At 37.3% G+C, this 23759-nt stretch overlaps 1 protein-coding gene across 2 annotated transcripts in view; it reads right to left on the reverse strand.

Moving 5' to 3' along the window:
• Window positions 1-2069: 2069 nt before the first annotated feature.
• LOC149186344 (short-chain dehydrogenase/reductase 2-like) overlaps window positions 2070-23759 on the reverse strand; it is a 37839-nt gene continuing 16149 nt past the window's right edge. For both annotated transcript variants that reach the window (XM_089410971.1, XM_089410970.1), the window contains one exon: window positions 2070-2639. In XM_089410971.1, the coding sequence (XP_089267097.1) occupies window positions 2256-2639 (384 nt within the window). In that variant the 3' untranslated portion in view covers window positions 2070-2255. The remainder of the gene's footprint in view (window positions 2640-23759) is intronic.

Below are 23759 nucleotides of genomic sequence, written 5' to 3' on the forward strand. Positions count from 1 at the left end.
GGTGTGGAGGTTCAACCAGGGCTGGTGGTGTCTCCTTCTGTGCGGGAAGTGCGGGCGGTATCGAGTGGGTGGTCCTTTGTTCATTCCAGGGTGTTTGGAATCCAACCATGCGCTCTCTTCCTCGCTTGGAGCGTTCCTCTGCCCAAGTGCAGCGCAATTCAAGTAGTTATGGCGTGGGCATGTCCAACTCTAGGCTCGATATGGTGAGTGGCAGCGATGGCTCAGTTCACAGTGGTTAGAGCGGTGGTGGGTCGCATCGCATGCCATCGGGGGGCAGATGAGGTGGGCGGTCAAGGCACTCTGGGCGCAGAGGGCTTGTTGCTCAAGGTGGTAGGCACGGGGACTCAACGTTGGGTTGGGGTGGCCACACTTTGCTTGTCCAACAGCGAGGGGGCTCAGCTCGTCATGGTGTTTCTAGGCATCGTGTGTCGGCGCGTCATGGTGATCGTAGCCATCGACAAGTTTGTTGTGTTGAGTGATGTCGAGACTTGATTCAGTTAATTTTGGAGCATCTGGAGACCAACCTCCATCACTTCTGACCACTAGCATGGATAGAGGTGTTTTACATGTTATGTATGTTTACTGATACTTATGGCCTCTTAAGTTATGCACTGTGTCTCTTTATGTTTTTCTATCACTCTCATTTGTTTTTAGTGGTACTTAAGAAGTCTAGTTGGAATAAGACTACGTGAGTTTTTATTTTAATATACCTTTGTTTAGAACCATAAATAAAATATTAACTTATTGAAAAAAAAAAAAAATTAAAAAATTAAAAATATATATAATAAATTTTATTTCAAATTTCCAATATCTTTAATTTTTATTTTAATGAATGTAGAAAATTATGAAGATATGTTTTCATAATAAAAATCATCGTGTGCATTGCCAGTCGCATTTGCTATACCATCATTTACGTGTTAATCATCTCAACTAATTTCCATTCAATGACATTGTTCTGCATGTCATTGCTTCAGTGAATATGGTGTATTTCAGATAATTTACAAAGATATTTGCAGAGTTAAGTAAGCTTCGATATGATCAGTACTTAGGTTAACTGATTTTACTATTTAGTTAACTCTGTTGAAATTATGTCTATTATAAATTATGAGAATATTTGAGAATTTATATTCGTGGAAAAAGTCAAATGATTATTGACTTCTCCCCTGATTATCATATTTCAGGATATTCCTTCCCATCTACTTTAACGCGTGAAGCCGCTATTTTTTACGCCTGTTGTGTTAAAAAAGGATTCGATGAGGTATATACATCTCTAATTTGCTCAGAAATTTAAGCATATCATTTTTGGACTTACATATGTGGTTGCACTCAAGTTTCAATGTTGAATGTGCTTCCACCTATAGATGTTTCATTGCAAATAAAAAAAATCATACCAAACGTGCCTATTGTTAAAACTGAAGTGATGAATTGCACACACTAAATTCTAGACTAGATTTTTTTTTTTTTTTTCAACGAAACCTCACGTTTCCAAACTAAGATTTAAAGGATCATAAAAATTAACATCATTATTATTATTTATAAAAAATAATATATGAGTTAAACTTATATATATTAAAAAGACTAGTTCTTATATAGTAAATTAATAATAAGTAATAAAAATTTAGTGCCATAAATTAAAATTGAATGGAAATTAAATTTGACATTTGTGGAAAGCCAAAAATACATATTTTTACTATAATCGAGTTGTTTTTAGTGAGATTTTTTGGAGGTTTTTCCAATGAGTTTTTCTGGTCTAATTTCTCTAAAATCAGGCAGTAATTTATTGAAATTACAAGCTTGATGAGTAACACCTGGACTTTTCCGGTTTACAAGAATTTATTGAAATTACAAGCCCGATGGTTAACCCATACACAATAGAAGTGTCATAAAAGTTTTAAAGGGTGTTGAATCCATTTATATAGTCAAAAAAACCAGTTTAAACAAATATCAACCCTCTATCTCTTATTACTATTAAAAAATATTCCATAAATATTAAGTGAAAACTAAATTTCTACGACCCATTTAATAATTACTAATAATTAAATTAAAATTCTAAAAACTATACCTCAAAATAAATATATATATATATTTATTAACTACTTTATAATAAAAATTTAAATTCTTCTTACATAATTGCTAAATAATTTATTTATTTTTAACGTAAAACCTGCCCATAAATATCACTGAAAGTTCCTCATGGATTTATTTTCCATTCACTATGTACACTGAATACAGAGGCCATGGCTCCCTACTTCAAACTAGAATGAAGCAAAAAGCTTTTGCTTGTTAAAAAAGTGGCCCGAAGGTCCTCCCGGAGGGAGAAGGGCAACCCTCGCTACATAAGCCGCGCCTTCTGCTGCCGACATATCTCCTTCCTGTCCCGTCATATCAGTTTTGACAAGGGTTCCAGGATGCAAGCAGTTCACATACACCTTTTGAAGATCTCTGGCCAGAAGCCTAGTGTAGGCATTGAGGGCTATCTTGGATACCATGTATGCTGTCAGACGAGGTGGCCAACCCTTGCCCTCAATCTCTCCCGATTTCTCGTCATTCAGATACATGTCGATAAACCCATCTATCGTTTCTTCGCTCAGGTTCTCAACATCATCGAGCTGCATTCTCAGAGTCTCGTTTTCCAGATTCTGAAAATTTCACATTCTGTAATTAGTAATTCCAAAGTCATGTATTTAGCAATTCCAAAATCATTTATGCATTTTTCCGTGTTCCAGTTAATTTTAATCCAATAAAAATTTTAAAAAGTTGAGTTTAAATTGTTTAATTTGTATAATTTGAGTGTTTTAAAAGGTTTTTAAGGTGCTAATTTATTTTTGTATTCAAAAATATATTTTAAACAATAAAAAATCTTGAAATTGTATTCACACAAATTTTGGTGAATTTTTATGAAAAAAATTATTTCATCTATAAGTTAGATTACCCATTTTTTGGATTAGGTTAGAAAAGTATTCCAAAATTATCTTAGTTTTGTTGATTTAAAAAATTACAAATGTGGGTAAGTGACAAATATTTAAAAAATTAAGTTAGATGTAAATATAAGATAGACAATTTAAGATCAACCGATTTTCATCTTTAAACTTTTTAATGTGGCTGAAGTAACAAATTTTTTCCATCCATAATGTTTTGAAAATTGAGCATATCAAATTTCACTATAAAACTTATGAAAAAATCTATTCTTATTTTAAGAAAAAAAAAATTATTAACATATTAAAAAAAAAAAATCATTTATATCTACACAACTTTAAAATCCTCTCGAATCCTTTACTTTTCATTATCACGGGACTTTTTATTCTTTTACTCTCATCATTGTTGTCACACATCCAGTATTAATGAGAATAAGTAAAAATTTTGAACAATTTACTATATAGAAAACATGGAATAGTTATGTATTTATTCTATGATTTTAATATAACTGTAACATTGGATTACCTTTGTTATTTCTTCGAAACATTATTTATTTATGATTGGGCCCTTAACAAACATTACAATCTTAATGTTTATATGCTTTTGGAGACTAAGTCTAAGTGTGTTAGAAAAAGCAACAGAACATATAAAATATATTGCAGAAATACAAACATAGAAAACACATAAAATAAGAGAAACACATATACGTGGTTCACCCAATTTGGGCTATGTCCACGAAGAAACAGTCAATCATTCCTTTTATATTATCTAACAAACTGAAGAGATACAACCTACAACAGATCCGTTGTAATTCTCTCTTCGTTCTCACACAATCTCCTTTCTCTTTCTCACTCAGAATACAGATCTACATAGATGCAATACAATTCCTTCATATATAACGAAGGGTTGCCTTCTAGGGCAAAAAAACCATAAATTAAACATAACTTCTACTGTCAGATCTCCGCCTAATGAACAACCCAAATTAACTACGAAATTACAACATTTTACGAGGCAATTTTACATCTATTTTTAGCAACCCGCCCCCCCCCAGTGGACCCCTCCGCAACGTATATTTTACGGGTGGCAACATGAACTAGGGTCCAATGTGGCAATACCTCTAAATAAAGAAGATAATCAGGCTCCACACCCAACAATCTCCCACTTGGAGACTAATTATAGCAACTCCACCGCTACTTCATTTGTTGGACAATGACTCCACTTTGGACCTGGTTGTTTCTCATCTTCTTCATCATACTTGAAGACCAATTGAAACCAAACGGATTTTCATTTTTTCTCTGGTTACAACTTTTGTTAACATATCTGTAAGATTTTGGCTAGTGTATATCTTTTCCAGCTTCAATTATCCATCTTCCAACGTTGACCGTATGAAATGGTACTTGAGCTGTATATGTTTAGTCTTGGAATGAAATGCAGAGTTCTTTGCAAGATGTATGGCACTTTGGCTGTCACTGTATAACCTGCCCAACTCCTGCGTCTTACCCAATTCATCCAGAAACCTTTGTAACCAAATCATTTCTTTACTAGCCTCTATAGCAGCAACAAACTCTGTTTCCGTTGTTGAGAGTGCAACAACACTTTGCAGTTTTAAGACCCAACTGACAGTTGTTCCATCTACAGTGAACACATACCCTGTTGTGCTCCTCCTATTATCTCTATCACCCGCCATATCTGCATCAACATATCCCTATAGAGCAATGTTTGAACCACCAAAGCATAATGCTTGATTTGTGGTACCCTTCAAATACCTGAGAATCCACTTCACCGCCATCCAATGTTCTTTTCCTGGATTGTTCATGTACCTGCTTACAACTCCCACTGCATGTGTAATATCAGACCTTGTGCAGACCATTGCATACATTAAGCTTCCAACTTCTAATGCATATGGGACTTTAGACATATGAGCCATTTCTTCTTAAGTCTTGGGACACTCCTCCTTACTTAATTTGAAATGGCTAGCCAAAGGTATACTAACTAGTTTTGCATTCTGCATTTTAAACCTTTTCAAGACCTTTTCTATGTACTCACTTTGAGACAATGTTAATTTGTGATTCTTCATGTTTCTAATTATTTTCATACCAAGGATTTGTTTTGCAGTTTCCCCTGTAGCGTATATTTTACGGGCAGCGTTGCCGCCACATTACGAACTGGGGTCCAATGTGGCGATACCTCTAAATAAAGAAGACAATCAGGTTCCACACCCAACAAAGTGGAATTTATTATTGATGGGATTTCAAATATATCAACAACCCACCATTACCAATACCACTTTAATTATGACACAATCTATCCGGCTTGAGCCAGGATTTTCATTTAATATTGTACTTAATTACAACAGTCCACTGTTATTTTTATTTATATCACTCGTCCTCTTTAGTGTTCAATTAATGTCGGCTAATGTGACAACCCATGTGATAAGCCCACCCCTCTGGAGACTTCGATGTTGGCCAGCTCTGACGTCGTCCTCAAGTTCTGCTCCACATCTATGGTCGCTAGTTGTTGCGTTGATCCGACGGTGGATGCGAGACTTGAGTTTCGATGCCTCGGATGTAGTTTTGGTACCCATTCATTGTTTCTTCCTCTCGAAGATGGGTTTCAGTCCGCTCTGCAAGGGTTTTTCTACGCACAGGTATTCCATGGTATTCCGCTCGCTGCTGGGGTTTTGTTAGAGCCCGTTTTTGTTCTTTGTTGACATAATAGGCCTTTTTGTTCGTCTATGGCTCTTCTGACAGACATACAGGTTTTCAGGCTTCATTATTCGGCTGTGAAGAGGGTTTTACAAGCGGCTTATTTATAGGTAACTCAGAGTATTTATCTATGCTTTACTATATTCAATTTCCAGCTTATACCCAATTATTAATTTGATATGCAAGTTTTTAATTCGTGCTACTCCTCCCAGTTGGGATGGGGGTTTTGCAGGTGTTACAGTTTTCGGTGGAGGAGCTAGAGGAAGCCCTCACTCGGCCCGTCGTGCGCAGTGTTGATTGCCCAGCTCATTACCAGGTATTTGAGACTAGCTTAGAGTTTTCTAAGGGTTTTTCTTGTTGTTGATGCATTTCAGTCTTCAGGGGAAGACTTAGTCTACAACTGATAACTTATCATTTAGTTATTTCTTTTTATAAATATCTTTCACTGTGTAAATATCGTCGACCCCATACGGCTTTATGCAATTTGTATAATTGAAGTATTTGAAGGAATCGTAGGACTGTAACCCGGTCGATTCTGTTTGTTTGGAGATTTGGGACGGCCTTGCACTGCAGTTGCAAGATTACATTTATGGCCAACTATAAATCGTGTATTTCATTTAACTATAATCTTTTATCAATTTTGGATTTAATATATTGTTTCTCCGTAATTTCCTCAGCATATCCTTTAGGAGTTTTGAAAGTAGATTTGTTTTGAACTAGCCTCATGTGGAGACTGTGAGACCCTCGTCAACTGTGTTTTGTAAAGATACATTGTTTCTGTCCTAGCCCGCGAGGGTAAGGGTTTTGTTAAAACTTGAGTGAAGAGTAAGTGCTTGGTATCATTGTCGCAGGCCCTAAGTTCTGGGCTAGTCTGTTCTAAAGTTTTTCCATCGTTAATAGTTAATTTTTTGCAGGCCTGCTTCCTTAATTGCCTTGTGGTTTTGTATACTCTCTGAATGTTTTATCGATCATGTATACCTATATAAATATTTTTTTTTCCTTCTTTTCTACCCTTGGGCTCAGGGTTTTGCTCTTACTTAATAAGAGTTTTTGGCATACTGTTTCCTGAATATTTATAAGTAATTATGAAGTCTGTGTGGAGGTTCGACAATAATCTTTTCCTAAATGTTTTGTTCTGTTGTCAAGAAGTAAATACACATGCCAAGATTCTGGTAGATTCTTTATCACTTGTTTACTAGTTTTGTTGTACATTTTACTTAGCATAAGTAGTTAATCTACCACTCATCTAGAATTGTAAAATTACTCATGGACTATTCGTATATCTATCTTGAGTTAACCTGCTCCTTTCTACCATACAAATAATAACTAACATGCATAGCTTATTTAAAGATTTATGCCAGATTTCTATCATACCACTCATCCAGAATGTAAAAAGATTACTTATTGATTGTTCGTATAAATTTCTCGAATCAACCATCTCCTCTCTAAATAGAAATTAACAGGTATGGCTATATAAATATTTATATCAGATTACTATCATAATGAGATTTCTCACTTATCTGGTCATGTTGTTTACCAGATTGTCTGCGACTAAACCTGCTCGTTACCTTTTCCTCCCAACCTTGAGACTACTAAATCCATAAGTCTCCCCCCGAGTTGTTCCTAGTCACAGGAACCTCCTTCTCTTACTACAAGAATCCACGATGTCACAGCTATTTGGTCCTAACTAGAAATAGCTACTGCAAATTGTCTGACGTCTCAGCACAGTTCCTCTTTTTTTATGTTCTTTTGCTTCTTGCTCACTCTTTTTCTCTGATCTCAAATACCCCTATCCTCTTGATATTTCTTGACTAAATCCTCAAGAATTTAGTTAGAGACAGATAACTGTCTCAAAACTACTTAACAAGTAAAACAATATTTACCAATAATTGCTAAATTCACTTCTGAATAACTAGATTCAAGAAATAGTTTTATAATTAAAAATAGTATCACATCTTCCCCCCCGAAAGATGTAACATCGTCCCAATGTTTTTCTTCTGAAAATAGATCCAGAAAGTTTTCTTTCATAACCTGCTCATCTTCCTAGGTAGCCTCCTCCTGCCCATAGTGTTTCCATTGCACTTTAACCTGGGTGATAACTCGTTTCCGCAGCGTTACTTCTCTCCGATCGAATATAACCAGGAGCTCGACCAAGAACTCACCTTCCAGTTCGACCTATACATAGCAATAAAACACTTTAAATCATTAACCAACTTATTTAATAAATCTAAATTCAAAAAAAAGAAAATATTTCTTATATACTTTACCTGAATATCTTGCGAGTTGATTATGTGGTTAGCGTCATAAATGTATTTCTTAAGTAGAGAGACATGAAAGACATTGTGCACACGAATATGGCTAGGTATGGCAAGCTGATAGGCCACTCGTCCGGTTCGAGCTAAAATTTAGAAAGGGCCACAAAATCGGGGTGCTAGTTTAACACATCCGGTCCATTACAAGGTGCTTTTATTAGCTCGTACCCGAATGTAAAACATGATCCCCCACTTGGAATTCTCGAAAATTTCTCTTCCGATCAGCAAAGTTCTTTTGCCAGTCCTGAGAGGTTTTCAAATTGGCACGTACCTTTTTCACCATTTCCTCCAACTCTGCTAACATATCTGGTCTGAGCATCAACTTGTCCTCAGGACCACTCCAACTCAAGGGTGTCCTGCACTTACGCCTATACAACGCTTCAAATGGAATCATCTATAAGGATGTATGGTACCCATTATTATAGGCAAACTCTACCAAGTGCAAGTAGTCCTCCCATTTAGATGGTTGTTGCATTACACAAGTTCGCAACATGTCTTCTACTACTTGATTTACTCGCTCTGTCTGCCTATCCATTTGAGGATGATATGCAGTGTTGAAGTGTAGTTGTGTGCCCAATCCTTCAAAAAGAGCTTTCCATAATGTTGATGTAAATTTCACATCACGGTCGGAAATGATAATTTTGGGTATTCCATGTAATTTAAAAATGTTTTGCATAAAGATGTTAGCAATTTGTACCGCCTTATAAGTTGACTTACAAGTATGAAATGAACGTATTTGCTCAATTTGTCCACTACCACCATGATTGAGTCATTTTTCCTTATAGACTTAGGTAGTCCGGTAATGAAGTCAATGGATATGGTTTCCCATTTCCATTCAGGAATAGGCAGTAAGTGGAGTAATCCTAATGGGTGTTGGCGCTCCACCTTTACTCGCTGGCATTCCAGACATCAGGCCAAATATTCTGCTAACTCCTTCAGACCAGGCCAGAAAAATTCCTTTCTAAAGGCAGAAATCATTTTCTGGTATCTGGGGTGGCCTGCATAAGGAATCTTATGATTTTCATCTAAAGTTAAATTTTTAAGATGTTTCTAGTTAGGCACATATAACATTTTCCTATAAATTAGCAATTTTTTTGAATTTACCTCGTATCCTAATTGTTGTTCATGGCTATTCAAAAAATTTTCTTGCTGCCATAAATGTTTATACACTAAATCTTGCATGGCTATTTCATGAATCTGCTCATAAAAAGTAGTTCGTGATTCACTGAAAGAAATCTCATACAAACAATTTACCTTTCGACTTAAGGCATCAACAACCCAGTTCTCTTTTCCATTCAAATGTTTGATTTCGAAATCAAATTCGCTTAAGAAGTCAGCCAAACGAGCTTACCTAGCATTCAAAGTGGGTTGTCTGAAGTAGTTAGACTATGATGATCAGTCATTAACAAAAATTTCTTATCCATCAAGTAATGTCACCACATCTTTAAGGCATGGATAACTGCTATCAGCGCTAATCGTGGGCCGAATACTTTTTTTCGTATTATTTAAGCTTCCTTGATTCATAGGCTACAACCTTGCCTTCTTGCATTAATACACCCCCTACACCTTTGTTGGCGTCCGTACAAACCACATATTCTTTATTGGGATTAGCAATGCTCAAAATGGGTGCGGTGGTAAGTAAATGTTTGAAATGATCAAAGTTCCTTTAACAATCAAAGGTCCACCTAAAGGTTTTTCCTTTCTTTTATAGAGAGGTAATAGGATACGCCACCTTATAAAAACCTTCCACAAATCGCCTATAATATCCGGCTAGACCCATGAACGATCTTATATCAGCTACACCTTTTGGTACCGGCCACTCCAAGATAGTCTTTATTTTCTCTGGGTCCACTATGATTCCATCTTCGATGATGACGTGTCCCAAGTACTGGATTTGCTCCTTAAAGAAATCACATTTACTGTACTTAGCGTATAGCTGGTGTTCTCTTAAGACTTACAGAACAATACGGAGATGCTCCTTATGTTCTTCTATACTTCGAGAGTAGATCAGTATATCATCTATAAAGATTAACACAAACTTGTCCAAGAACTGATGAAATATATTGTTCATGAGGCACATGAAGGTTGTTGGGGCATTGGTCAGTCCAAAAGGCAGCACTACGAACTCATAATGTCCATAATGAGTCCTGAACACAGTTTTTGCTATATCTTCCTCTTTTATTCTGATCTGATGATAACCCGAGCGAAGATCAATTTTTGAAAATACGGTTGCACCCTTCACCTGATCAAATAACTCATCTATACGAGGAAGGGGGTATTTATTTTTAATGGCCAGCTTATTTAACTAATGGTAATCCATGCACATCCGCAAGGTTCTGTCCTTCTTTTTAACAAAAACCACTGGAGCTTCCCAAGGAGACACACTGAGATGGATATACTTTTTTATCTAACAGCTCTTGTAGCTGCATTTTTAATTATGTTAGCTCTGGTATGCTCATACGGTAAAGGGATTCAGAGACTGGGGCAGCTCCCGAAATTAACTCAATAGTGAAATCTATGTCCCTTTTTGGGGGTAGGCCCAGGATTTCCTCAGGAAATACATCCAGAAAATTTTGTACCGTTGGTATATTCTCTAATGAAATAGTTTGGTCTTTAAAGTCAACATACCCTACTTGTATTGCATAAACGTGGCAGCCTTTTCTGATGCACTTTGCTAATTTGGAGGCTGTTACAGGCCTTAATTGAAAAGGTTTTTGAATACCTTGAATTTCATGTCTTTCTCCTTTCTCATCCCGGTAATTAATGGTTTGGTTTTACAGTTAATAAGGAACCAATGTTTTTCCAACCCATCCATACCTATAAGGATGTCGTATGACTCCAGGGATAACACATTCAGATCTACCATGATAAACTGATTAACTAACATTAGAGGGCAATTACTGACTTTGGCTAAAACTCTTCTTTTTTCTCCTGTGGCTAGTTGTACTAACCAAGGATTTTTAAACTTAACAGCTTGCAATTTATATTGTTTCACTATCTTGGGGCTAATATAACTCAAGGTAGCTCCAGGATCAATTAAAATAAATATGGTTCGGTCAAAAACTTTACCTTCGAATTCAACCATGGTTGGCTGAAATTCTACCTGATGGTCTTCAAGGGCAGCGCGAATTTTAGGAATGCTTTTAGCCACTTCTCCCATAGTAGATGCTTCTTGAATTTGTGAGATCTGATCAGCGCCTTTAGATGTGGGAAGTTTTTGTCATAATGCGAACCTCCACATCCCCAACATTGTACAGGTGGTCTGTTAGTTAATTCTGCTTTAGTTCTGCCGGATTGCTTATTCATCCTGTTTTCACCTGGTACTTTAAATCTGGGCTGATTTCTACTCATATTCCGGTTAGGTTGACCTTTATACAAACATTTATTGCCTATGCCCTTATTCCCCTTGTGGTTGGGAGTAAATTTACTTCCTTTTTTGTCGGCCCATCTCTTTCCCATATCTCCATTCGGTTTGTTTTGCTGGTAGCATATATGCGCCTTACGTATCACTTCGTCCATGGTTTTTGGGTTATCAAACTCCAGTCGTTCTTTTATGAACAATGGGAGACTACTGATAAACCGTTGTACTTTTGCTTTTTCTTCGCGTATGTAAGGGACATAACGAAGTAATGTTGTAAACTTTGTTATGAACTCATCCATAGACAATTGGCCTAGTTGGAGATCATGAAACTCTTTTTCTTTTTCGTCATAAAATCTTTATGTTAGATACTTTTCTTTAAAATATCTTTGAAATTTTTCCCAAGTTACACTTTATTCATTTACTCCGCGGATTATTTTTACTTCCTCCCAACACAGGGTGGCTTTTCCTTGTAGCTGGAAAATGGCCAAACGAGCTTTTAGGCTCTGATCATACTCATATAGCTGGAAGTACTTGTTCATATTGATGAGCCATGCTTCCGTTGCCTCTTCCTGTTCACCGTCAAAAAGAGAAGGCTTTATTTTTTGAAACTCCCCTTGAAGTTCCAATTTTTGTCTTTTCTATGTCTTGTGATCCGACACATTATCTGATTCTTCTTCATGATTCTCTTCGCCACCTTTTATTTCCACATTCTCAGTTCGAAAATCTTGTTCCCCCGTCATATTTCTGCGCTTAGGGCTCATGACTAGTGGCTGATGATTATGTCTATTGGATAGACTCTTCATAATATTTTCCTGCTCCTACATCAATATTTCATTATCTTCTCGTAGTCGGGCCATCTCATCCTTTAATTCTTGTATAGTTTCTATGATAGCAGTATTGGTGTTTTGTGGCTCGTCTCCCAACTGCACCCATACCTCGGGATTGCCTTCTTGAAATGATGCTAGTTCTGTTCCCATTACGGTCCTGTGTGATGGATTTCCAGTTCTCATGCTCACTGCTTCCCTGCTTCATTTGTGCACATCACCAATATTGTTATTTTCCTTATTCCAGAGGTCTCTGTTTTGCAACTTGAGCGCTCTGATACCATATGTCACACATCCAAGTATTAATGAGCATAAGTAAAAATTTTGAACAGTTTACTATATAGAAAACATGGAATAGTTATGTATTTATGTTATGATTTTAATAGAACTGTAACACTTGATTACCTTTGTTATTTCTCTGAAGCATTATTTCTTTATGACTGGGCCCTTAACAAACATTACAACCCTAATGTCTATATGCTTCTCATGACTAAGATTGAGTGGAATTTATTATTGACGGGATTTCAAATATATCTCCATTCGGTTTGTTTTGTTGGTAGCATATATGCGGCTTACATATCACTTCGTCCATGGTTTTTGGGTTATCAAACTCCAGTCGTTCTTTTATGAACAATGGGAGACTACTGATAAATCGTTGTACTTTTGCTTTTTCTTCGCGTATGTAAGGGACATAACGAAGTAATGTTGTAAACTTTGTTATGAACTCATCCATAGACAATTGGCCTAGTTGGAGATCATGAAACTCTTTTTCTTTTTCGTCATAAAATCTTTATGTTAGATACATTTCTTTAAAATATCTTTGAAATTTTTCCCAAGTTACACTTTATTCATTTACTCCGCGGACTATTTTTACTTCCTCCCAACACAGGGTGGCTTTTCCTTGTAGCTGGAAAATGGCCAAACGAGCTTTTAGGTTCTGATCATACTCATATAGCTGGAAGTACTTGTTCATATTGATGAGCCATGCTTCCGTTGCCTCTTCATGTTCACCGTCAAAAAGAGAAGGCTTTATTTTTTGAAACTCCCCTTGAAGTTCCATTTTTTGTCTTTTCTATGTCTTGTGATCCGACACATTATCTGATTCTTCTTCATGATTCTCTTCGCCACCTTTTATTTCCACATTCTCAGTTCGAAACTCTTGTTCCCCTGTCATATTTCTGCGCTTAGGGCTCAGGACTAGTGGCTGATGATTATGTCTATTGGATAGACTCTTCATAATCTTTTCCTGCTCCTACATCAATATTTCATTATCTTCTCGTAGTCGGGCCATCTCATCCTTTAATTCTTGTATAGTTTCTATGATAGCAGTATTGGTGTTTTGTGGCTCGTCTCCCAACTACACCCATACCTCAGGATTGCCTTCTTGAAATGATGCTAGTTCTGTTCCCATTACGGTCCTGTGTGATGGATTTCCAGTTCTCCTCATGCTGATTGCTTCCCTGCTTCATTTGTGCACATCACCAATATTGTTATTTTCCTTATTCCAGAGATCTCTGTTTTGCAACTTGAGTGCTCTGATACCATATGTCACACATCCAAGTATTAATGAGCATAAGTAAAAATTTTGAACAGTTTACTATATAGAAAACATGGAATAGTTATGTATTTATGCTATGATTTTAATAGAACTGTAACACTTGATTACCTTTGTTATTTCTCTGAAGCATTATTTCTTTATGACTGGGCCCTTAACAAACATTACAACCCTAATGTCTATATGCTTCTCATGACTAAGATTGAGTGGAATTTATTATTGACGGGATTTCAAATATATCAATTGCCCGCCATTACCGATACCACTTTAATTATGACACAATCTATCTGGCTTGAGCCAGGATTTTCATTTAATATTGTACTTAATTACAATAGTCCACTGCTATTTTATTTATATCACTCCTCCTCTTTAGTGTTGAATTAATTCTAACTAATGTGATGGCCTAGGTGATAAGCCCACCCCTCTGGAGACTTCAATGTTGGCCAGCTCCGACGTCGTCCTTGTGTTCTGCTCCACATCTGTGGTCGCCAGCTGTTGCGTTGATCCGATGGTGGATGCGAGACTTGAGTTTCTATGCCTCGGATGTAGTTTTGGTACCCATTCATTGTTTCTTCCTCTCGGAGATGGGTTTTAGTCCACTCTGCAATGGTTTTTCCACGCGCAGGTATTCCATGGTCTTCCGCTTGCTACTGGGGTTTTGTTAGAGCCCATTTTTGTTCTCTGTCGACATGATGGCCCTTTATGTTTGTCTATGGCTCTTCTGACAGAGATACAAGTTTTCAGGCTTCATTATTTGGCTGTGAAGGGGGTTTTTACAAGCGGCTTATTTACAGGTAACTCAGAGTATTTATCTATGCTTTACTATGTTCAGTTTCCAGCTTATACCCAGTGATTAATTGGATATGCAAGATTTTAATTCGTGCTACTCCTCCCAATTGAGGTTTCGCAGGTGTTATAGCGCTGGAGGAAGCCCTCACTCGACCCGCCATGTGCAGTGTTGATTGCCCAGCTCATTACCGAGTATTTGAGACTAGCTTAGAGTTTTCTAAGGGTTTTTCTTATTGTTGATGCATTTCGGTCTTCAGGGGAAGACGTAGTCTGCAACTGATAACTTATCAGTTAGTTATTTCTTTTTATAAATATCTTTCACTGTGTAAATATCGCCGACCCCATACGGCTTTATGCAATTTGCATAATTGAAGGATTTGAAGGAATTGTACGACCGTAACCCGGGCGATTCTATTTGTTTAGAGATTTGGGACGGCCTTGCACTACAGTTGCAAACTTGCAAGATTACATTTATGGCCAGCTATAAATCTTGTATTTCATTTAACTATAATATTTTATCAATTTTGGATTTAATATATTGTTTCTCTGTAACTTCCTCAGCATATCCTTTAGGAATTTTGAAAGTAGATTTGTTTTGAACTAGCCTCATGCAGAGACTGTGAGACCCTCATCAACTATGTTTTGTAAAGATACATTGTTTCTGTCCTGGCCACGAGGGTAAGGGTTGTGTTAAAACTTGAGTGAAGAATAAGTGATTGGTATCACTGTCGCGGACTCTAAGTTCTGGGCTAGTCTGTTCTAAAGTTTTTCCAACGTTCATAGTTAATTTTTGGCAGGTATGCTTCCTTAATTGCCTTCTAGTTTTGTATACACTCCGAATGTTTAATCGATCATGTATACCTGTATAAATATTTGTTTTCCTTCTTTTCCACCCTTGGGCTCAAGGTTTTGCTCTCACTTAATAAGAGGTTTTGGCATACTGCTTATTGAATATTTATAAGTAATTATGAAGTCTGTGGAGATTCGACAGTAATCTTTTCCTATATTTTTTGTTCTATTGTCAAGAAGTAAATACACATGCCTAGATTCTGGTAGATTCTTTATCGCTTGTCTACTGGTTTGGCTATACATTTAGCACAAGAGTTAATCTACCACTCATCTAGAATCGTAAAATTACTCATGGACTATTCCTATATCTATCTTGAGTTAACTCGCTCCTTTCTACCATACAAATAATAACTAACAGGGATAGCTTATTTAAAGAATTATACCAGATTTCTATCATACCACTCATCCATAAATGTAAAAAGATTACTTATAGACTGTTTGTATAAATTTCTCGAATCAACCATCTCCTCTCTAAATAGCAATTAACAGGCATGCCTATATAAAGATTTATATCAGATTACTATCATAATGAAATTTCTCACTTATTTGGTTCATGTTGTTTACCAGATTGGTTTGCGACTAAACCTGCTAGTTACTTTTTCCTCCCAACCTTGAGACTACTATATCAGTAAGTCTCCCCCCGAGCTGTTCCTGATCACAGGAACCTCCTTCTCTTACTACGAGAATCCATGATTTCACAACTATCTGGTTCTAACCAGACATAGCTACGGCAAACTGTCTGACGTCTCAGCGCAGTTCCTCTTTCTTTCTATTTTTTTCCTTCTTGCTCACTCTTTTTCTTTGATCTTAGATACCCCTATCATCTTGATCTTTCTTGGCTAAATCCTCAGGAATTTAGTTAGAGACAGAGAGACAGATAACTGTCTCTCATAATTGTCTCTCAAAACTACTTAACAAGTAAAACATTATTTACCAATAACTGCTAAATTCACTTTGAATAACTAGATTCAAGAAATAGTTTTATAATTAAAAATAATAAACAACAACAACATAAATATTTATATTATCTAGAAATATCACAATTGTCAATTTGTTATTTTTTAAATTATTTATATCTAAATATATTCAAATTTTTATTTATTCCCTTAGTAATATATTTTAACTCTTGTATTTATAATAAATCATTTATAAATTATAATCATTTATAAATTTATAAACATGTTATAAATTAAAAAATCATAATTATAATTATGCACAAAGAATAAAAAAAATATTTTTTAAAATTCAAAGTTGGATAACGCCAACACTTTAAACTAGGAGACTCTGGAGAATCATTTTCTCTTGACTACCTCAGATATTTCATAATGATCACTAATTAGGAGTAGCTTTCTCCTCGTACCCTATAAGGAGAAAGCTAATTTGTTAAGAATTAAAGATCGTTATAAATTACATGCAGAATTAGTGATTATTATAGATTAATCCAGGATCAGTGATCATTATGGAACCCCAGGCGCAGTTAGGAGAGGATCAGGGATCGTATCGTTATGGATTAGAGGGCAAAAGTAGACACCCTTGTAACGAGCGTTACGTTTATATGAATTTGGTGAATTCAAGGACAAATACACATACTTTTTGAAAATATAACATGTATATATGTATATATCTGCTCATTATATTTTCTTAATATAATATATGTTGATTTTCTCTCTGAAATATATATATATATATGTGTTAAGTCACCTGGTTCGAGTTCAAATTCGACATTGACGATTTTTAAGTTTGACCATGAATTTTTTTGAAATAAAATTAGTCATTAAATTTAAAAATATATATATATAAAATAAAATAAAAAACCCATAAATTTGTAACCACAGTCACGATAGAAAAAAAAAATTTCCAAATTGCACACTAATATGATTATACACATATTTCAAAATCAAAAACATTTTCTTTTATTAAAACTTAAAACCTTTTCATGAAACATAACATCAAAAATTCAAAATTGCATACTAACATTATTATACGCATTTCAAAATCAAAATCACATCATTTTCTCTGAAGTTAAAAATTGTTCAAGAAACATAACATTAAAACATAAACATGTTCCAAAGAGTTTTACAAGTTTAAAGGATTTGGAATGCAAATTTTATTCCTGATGTTTCTGTGTCTTACTTGTTACATCAAAAAACCCTATATCATCAAGAGCACTAAGGTCAGTGAAACCACCAGAAGCATGATCATTAGATTCATGACTGTATGTAGGACTAGCTTTATCTCTATCAAAATCATCTTCATCTCTTGATCCATCCATAACAGGTTTGAAACATGGAATAGAAGAATTGGTTGAATCTTTTGTCACATTGTTGAAAGCAAATTGCAGATTACTACGACCATAAACAAAATATTCCAATCTCCCATATAATAATTTATTTCTTTTCTTGGAATGAATATGCTCGAAGGCACTCCAATTCCATTCACATGGTGCACTTGTTCCCTAGCTCAAGATACAAATTACAAACTTTTGCAATTCTAAGACCCACCAAACTGCTGGAGCACTATTGGTCCTATCATATTTTGCTGCCTTGGTTCCAAATATCCCTTCTTCTAACCTGTATGCTCGAAATTGTGATTTGATCAAAGCTGCAACTGATAGATATGGATTTAGCCTTTCAATAGCCTCGTAAAGTCCACTCATGACTTCTTCATCTTGATGCCTTGATACCCTGAATAATCTAGGGTCCAAATAACTTCTTGTTACATGCAAAAGATTGAGCATCATCTTCCATCTTTGATTAATTAGCTCCCAAATGTCTTGGTAATCAACTTCAATATTATTGAAAGCACTTGTACTGGCTTCCTTGCAATGGTCCATCCCATCATAAACAAAACTCATACAAGGTTTGTCACTATCAACCATGCGGAGGACTTCAATAATTGGAACACACAATTTTAAAAAAAATCAGCATTTTGCCAAAAGTTGTTGCCTAACATTATTGCTTCTACTTTCTTTGCCTTTTCTTCTTTTGAAAGGTGAGATCTCTCTCACTCAGCATTGCAGAAAATATATCCTATGCTTTCTTTTCTTCAACAACTCTTTTCAGAGTAATTTGCCGAATTTCAAGCAGAGATAGCTATGGAGATTTTATCATAAAATACTTAACCTCAAGCAATCCCGCAGCTGATGAGATTCACAATTCTGGATCCGGAGGATGATTGCTTCAAAAGAGGAAGCAATCATCCCTGTAATGAATGTTATGTTTATATAAATTTGGTGAATTCAAGGGCAAACAGATACATCTTATTGGATTTTTGAAAATATAACATTTCTTCTGTGATATATTTAAATATGAATGTTGTCTAATACTCCTACTAACATAGTACTGACTTTTTTTGCAATTGAGAAAAGTTTCCTCGATATATAGTAAAATGTCTAAAATGGCCCATGAAAGGCTCAAAAGTTTCAAATATGTTATTTCTTAAGGATAACCTGTTGAAATAAGTGTGAAATCGCATCACTGCAATCATTGAAAATCTCCAACTAAAATCGCAACCCACTGTACATACATGCATCACTCTATTTGGATCCCCAAGCATGGACTTTTCTGCTGATTTGGCTGCCGCCTTGGCATTTAACTTTTGGACATGGCCCGCAGGGTTGATTTTTTTATGCTACTTTGGACGCTAACGTTTCCACTCATGAGGCATTCATCCAAGCCACTCTGGATGCTGAATGCGCACACTTCCGTGATAGGAAATCTGAGGGGACACATGTTCCTTTGGATCGTTCGACTTTCCTCCCATCCGCTGCATGTCAGACAAGTGGCTTCCATGCGGTGCTACGGAAATCAAACCTTTCGCAACTCAACGGACGTCGTCGAACTAGGAAGCAGACCTGCGATAAGGCTATCAATCCGTCTCCTGAAACAAAATTACTGAGCTTTGGTTACGATGTGATGTGGGATACAGTTACCAGCTTACAGAAGAGGGTGCTCGTTGGTAGATGGTTTTTCGCAGACCTTCCAAAACAAAATATGTAGGAGTGGGTGCAGATTAAATGGGCACTTATGTTTTTAGGTTATTCGCCGAAAGTGGGCAGGCTTATGAATTCCTGGTACAATTTCCATTTTCTGCACCAAGAGAATCTGGAGTGGATAATGAAGATTCCTTGGCTCTGCAAGTGGAGCTTCTTACTATTGCACAGATGGTATGTGTTTCAATCCAATGCGTGATAGGCCGAAGAACAATTTTGTATGGATAAAACTCCAAGGATTACCCTTGGAATAATGGATGTGCAGAGTTTTGTCTTAATTTGGGAATGCCATCAGTCATTTTATTTATGTGGATCTTAAAAATGTGGGTCCTAAAAGCCTGGGGAAGATGGCATTTTATTTATGTGGATCCTAAAAGCCTGGGGCTAGAAATAAACGAGTGGCTTGGATATTGGTGGAATTGGGTTTCACTGGAGGTCTTCCGGACAAATTGATTTGGCCTGGGGACAGACCATGCATAGACAACGCCTCGACTATTGGTGCATCCCCTTTCGTTGCCTCCTCTGTCACCATACTCGACATCTTCTCGAGAATTTCTCTCGAAGACATTCTCATGGCAGTGGTTATCAGTGGCGTGGTGGTCTGAGACGTGGTCGCCAACCTGTTGACAATTCTGATCCTTTGCAGACAACAAGCACTGAATTTTCCTCTGATAAATCTTCTTTCATTTTCGACAATTCTTCTTATTCTCCCTCCACTTCTCCTCGCCTTTTCCCAGCTCCAATGTTGTCCCCAGAGAGATTGAGGCCCCCTCTCTTAGGAAGATAGAGGGTGCACTGTTGCCTCTCACTGTTACTCTGCCCCCCGTTCCTGCACCTCATCCCCCTCCTCTAGGGTCTTCGTCTTTGCGATTGAGCTCTCGTCCCTCGAATATCCCTTCAACTCAGCATCACCTTGTTAAATCCCCTTTACATATAGTCCTTCCTCCTCTAGATTTCTCTCTCTGCTCCATATCCCCACCTCTCCCCCTACTCCATATCCCACCCCTACTGGGCCCGACTTCGGACCTATCCCCTCACAACTTTGTTGGTAGTGACATTGATTTTTTAATGGTGAATCCGACCATGGACCTAGCAGCCTTATCCATCCACAAAGGCTCGCTTCTCAAAAACCCCCTGTTCTACCAACCCCAACTATGCTCACAACATCAATGTTCGCAGAAACTGTGGGAGGGGTTTTCGCCATCTTAAACCTGGTTCATCAACCATGTCACTTCATTTTTTGGATACTGTTTAACTTCGAGATATCCCCATTGTTGTTGTATACTCTCGGGCCCTTGAAGTAGACATTACTGATTTGTCGGCCTCATGATGAACTGCCTCTCTCTGAACTTCAAACAGGGGACCACTCTAAACTTTTATCCCTCAAACATTTATTTGGCTCGATTCGCCCTTTCATGATTTTGTTACAAGAAACCATGGTTGTTACTTGTAACTGATAAGGGTTCCTCTTACTTCCGCAATATATTCCTTGATTGGTACATGGTAGTTTTCGACTCCTGTGGTCTTTCGGGAGGCACAACTACACTCTAGGATCCCATATGGGCCACTCTAAGTGAATATAAATTTTTTGCTAGTATATTATTGATAGAGCATATTCGAGGTGTTTAAGGAAGGATATATTTTCTTAATTTATATGCTCCATATAAAGATAGGGAAACTTTTTCGAAGTGTATGGAGGATTGTGATGTTCTTAAGATTGGATCCTTGATTATGGTTGTTAACTACAATGCTAGCATTGTTCAAGGAGGAATTTTGGAGGGCCCATTGTAGAAGAGATCAAATGGCCTATTGTCTACAGTTCCTTTTTTACTCCAATCATCTAACGGATATTCGGCCTTTCCCATTGTCCCCTACTTGGCACAATGGTAGATCGGGGGATGACCATATTGGGAAAACACTGGATCAGTGCTTGGTTCATGAGAACCTCGTGGAGAGTTTGGGAAATTTGAAATCCTAGATTGTGAGGACCTAACCTCGTGGAGAGTTTGGGAAATTTGAAATCCTAGATTGTGAGGACCTATGTTCTATCATCTATTTATTGTCCTTCAATGGAGGACGGAGCATATCCGTTTGGGAATTCCTTTTAAATTCAACAGAACATGGTTGGAGGATGAGGAATTCAATGGGCTGGTTAATAAGTTTTGGAAATCATATGAGCAAGAGAATGATCTTTCCCTGATGATCGAATTTAAACAGGAGCACAACAAATTATAGATATAACCATACATACAGAGCTGCAGCAAAAATAATACTTCATTTCATTACTGTAAAAAACTGAAATATGCTTACAAACAGAAATGGAAATAAACTAGCTAAAGCGATGGTAGCTTATCTCTGAGAAGAGATGTGGCGGCTACATGCCTTTAAACTGTCTTACAATGAGACTCGAAGGCCTATTTATTGTTGGAAAACCCTAAACATCCAAAAACCTAACCCTAGGAGATGAAGCACCAAACTATGGGCCCCGTTTTGGGTAAATTGGTACATCAACTTCCCGAGGTCGTAACTTTGGCATATGATCTTCGTTTGACGCATACAATACCTCGTTAGAAAGATCTATCTGAGGATTACAACTTTGGAAAAAGAAACATTAGCTTTTGGACCCATATTGCTCCCAGTGTTCCTGTTATAACCCCAAGAAACTCACCTAGGTTGTATATCAATGATGCTTGGGAACATTACAAACTCAACAAAAATGTTGTAAATATGGAGGATAAGTGAAAGAAATGTTGCATATTCAAGCCAGATAACCACTTCTACTGTGATTGACCCCAGACATGGGTGAACACCCCCAGACTACAAGGCTTTTAACCACCAATTACTCACAGTTTTAAAGAAAATGTGATGATGGAAAATGCTAATCACACCAGCAGATGCACTGGACCCTGTGATGGCTAGCTGCAACTAGCTAAGAAGTCTATGAATCTATTCTCTAATACACAGACAGGATGACAGCGCTCTGGCATTAAAACAATAGAAACCTGCATACAAATTCAATAATACTAACTAGATTCTAACAGAGAGGTGGGATGACAGCCCCTCTACTGCTAAACATCAAGAGTAAATGAAAAATGCATACAAGCACAGCTTGTAACAAAGAAGAAGTGGAAAATGAGCAATTAACAACAAAAGAAGCTTGTATTAGTTGGAAATGAAGACCAGAAGCTGCAGGTTACACAGTAGTTACAGTCTCCAGAAGTTGAAGCTTACAACAGAAAATCACTCATCAATCTCATTACATCGTTTTTCTCAGTATATATAGAGTTTGTTTACAAAAAATATCAGCTAGCCTATGCATGGAGGGGTCATAATTGACCACCAACCACATTTACAGTTAGATATGGGTCCTCTGCTACAATCTGAATGTTTTTAATGAAAAAAATGGCTCTTTCTGTTGCTCTGGTGTACTCTTTGAACAGGTGGAATGTTTCATGAATAAATTTCAATAACTGTTGAATGAATTCAACTGCTCGAGGCAGTACTTTCTCGTCCTTGACTGTGCCGTTCTTGAATGCAGGTAGCTGAGAATTTAAAGCGCAGAGTACAGGAAGCTGATGGCTTGCTTTCTCCTTTGCATGCACAGAACAGGCCCAAAAACACTAAAGAATGCATTGAAAATGGACGAAAAGCCAAGGAAGAATGATGGCCGCTAGATGGCTCAAATGGACAGCTGAGATCGGGCTGCACAGGCCATCGGAAGACATATGTGGATGAAAGAATCTGAGCCGTCGGATCAGGTGAATTAATGGTGAAGATTTGATCTGAGAAGCTATCGAGCGGGTAGGTGAAAAGGAGGATCGAGGGCCGTTAGATCGCGGCGGGAGAGATCGAATGGCTATCAGGAGAGAGAGTTGTGCGATCGTTAACGAGCGGGAGACATATAAACAAGCGGGAAGCGGAATGAATGAGGGCCGTCGGATCATAGGATGGGCGATCGGACGGTCGATGGGAGGTTAAGATAATCGGCGGTTAGCGCACGGGGAACTGTACCGGAAGAGCGGTAAGCGGTTTCCCGCACCGCTTTTCGAGTTATGGTAGTAATAGTACAAGCGGGTGCGATGCAATAATATAAAGACGCGTGTCTGACGGGACGGCAGGGAAACCACTTTTCCCGCTGCCTAACGGACGAGCAGTTAACAGGGCGAGGGCTTGCGAATGGCGTTAGATCAACAGGCGGAGGATCGGGCGGACAGGATTTAACGCACATGTCTCGGGGTGATGTGACATGTATGGGCCCGCCGGGTTATGAATTATATTATACGCGCGGTGTTATAAGAGTTAAACTTTAGCGCCGGGAATAACTGCAACATGGGTATATGGGTTTTAAATGGGTTATAAACGGATTATGAGGGTTTTATTAGAATTATAAACAAAAAGCACCGAGAAGCCATTATGAAGGTTTATGCGGGGCTTTTAAAGGTTTTAAAACAAAAAGG

This window comes from Pinus tabuliformis, chromosome 3_1, assembly GCF_031772625.1.
Source record: "Pinus tabuliformis cultivar Carrire ecotype Pingquan chromosome 3_1, CPIR1, whole genome shotgun sequence".
Classification (NCBI taxonomy): Eukaryota; Viridiplantae; Streptophyta; class Pinopsida; order Pinales; family Pinaceae; genus Pinus; species Pinus tabuliformis.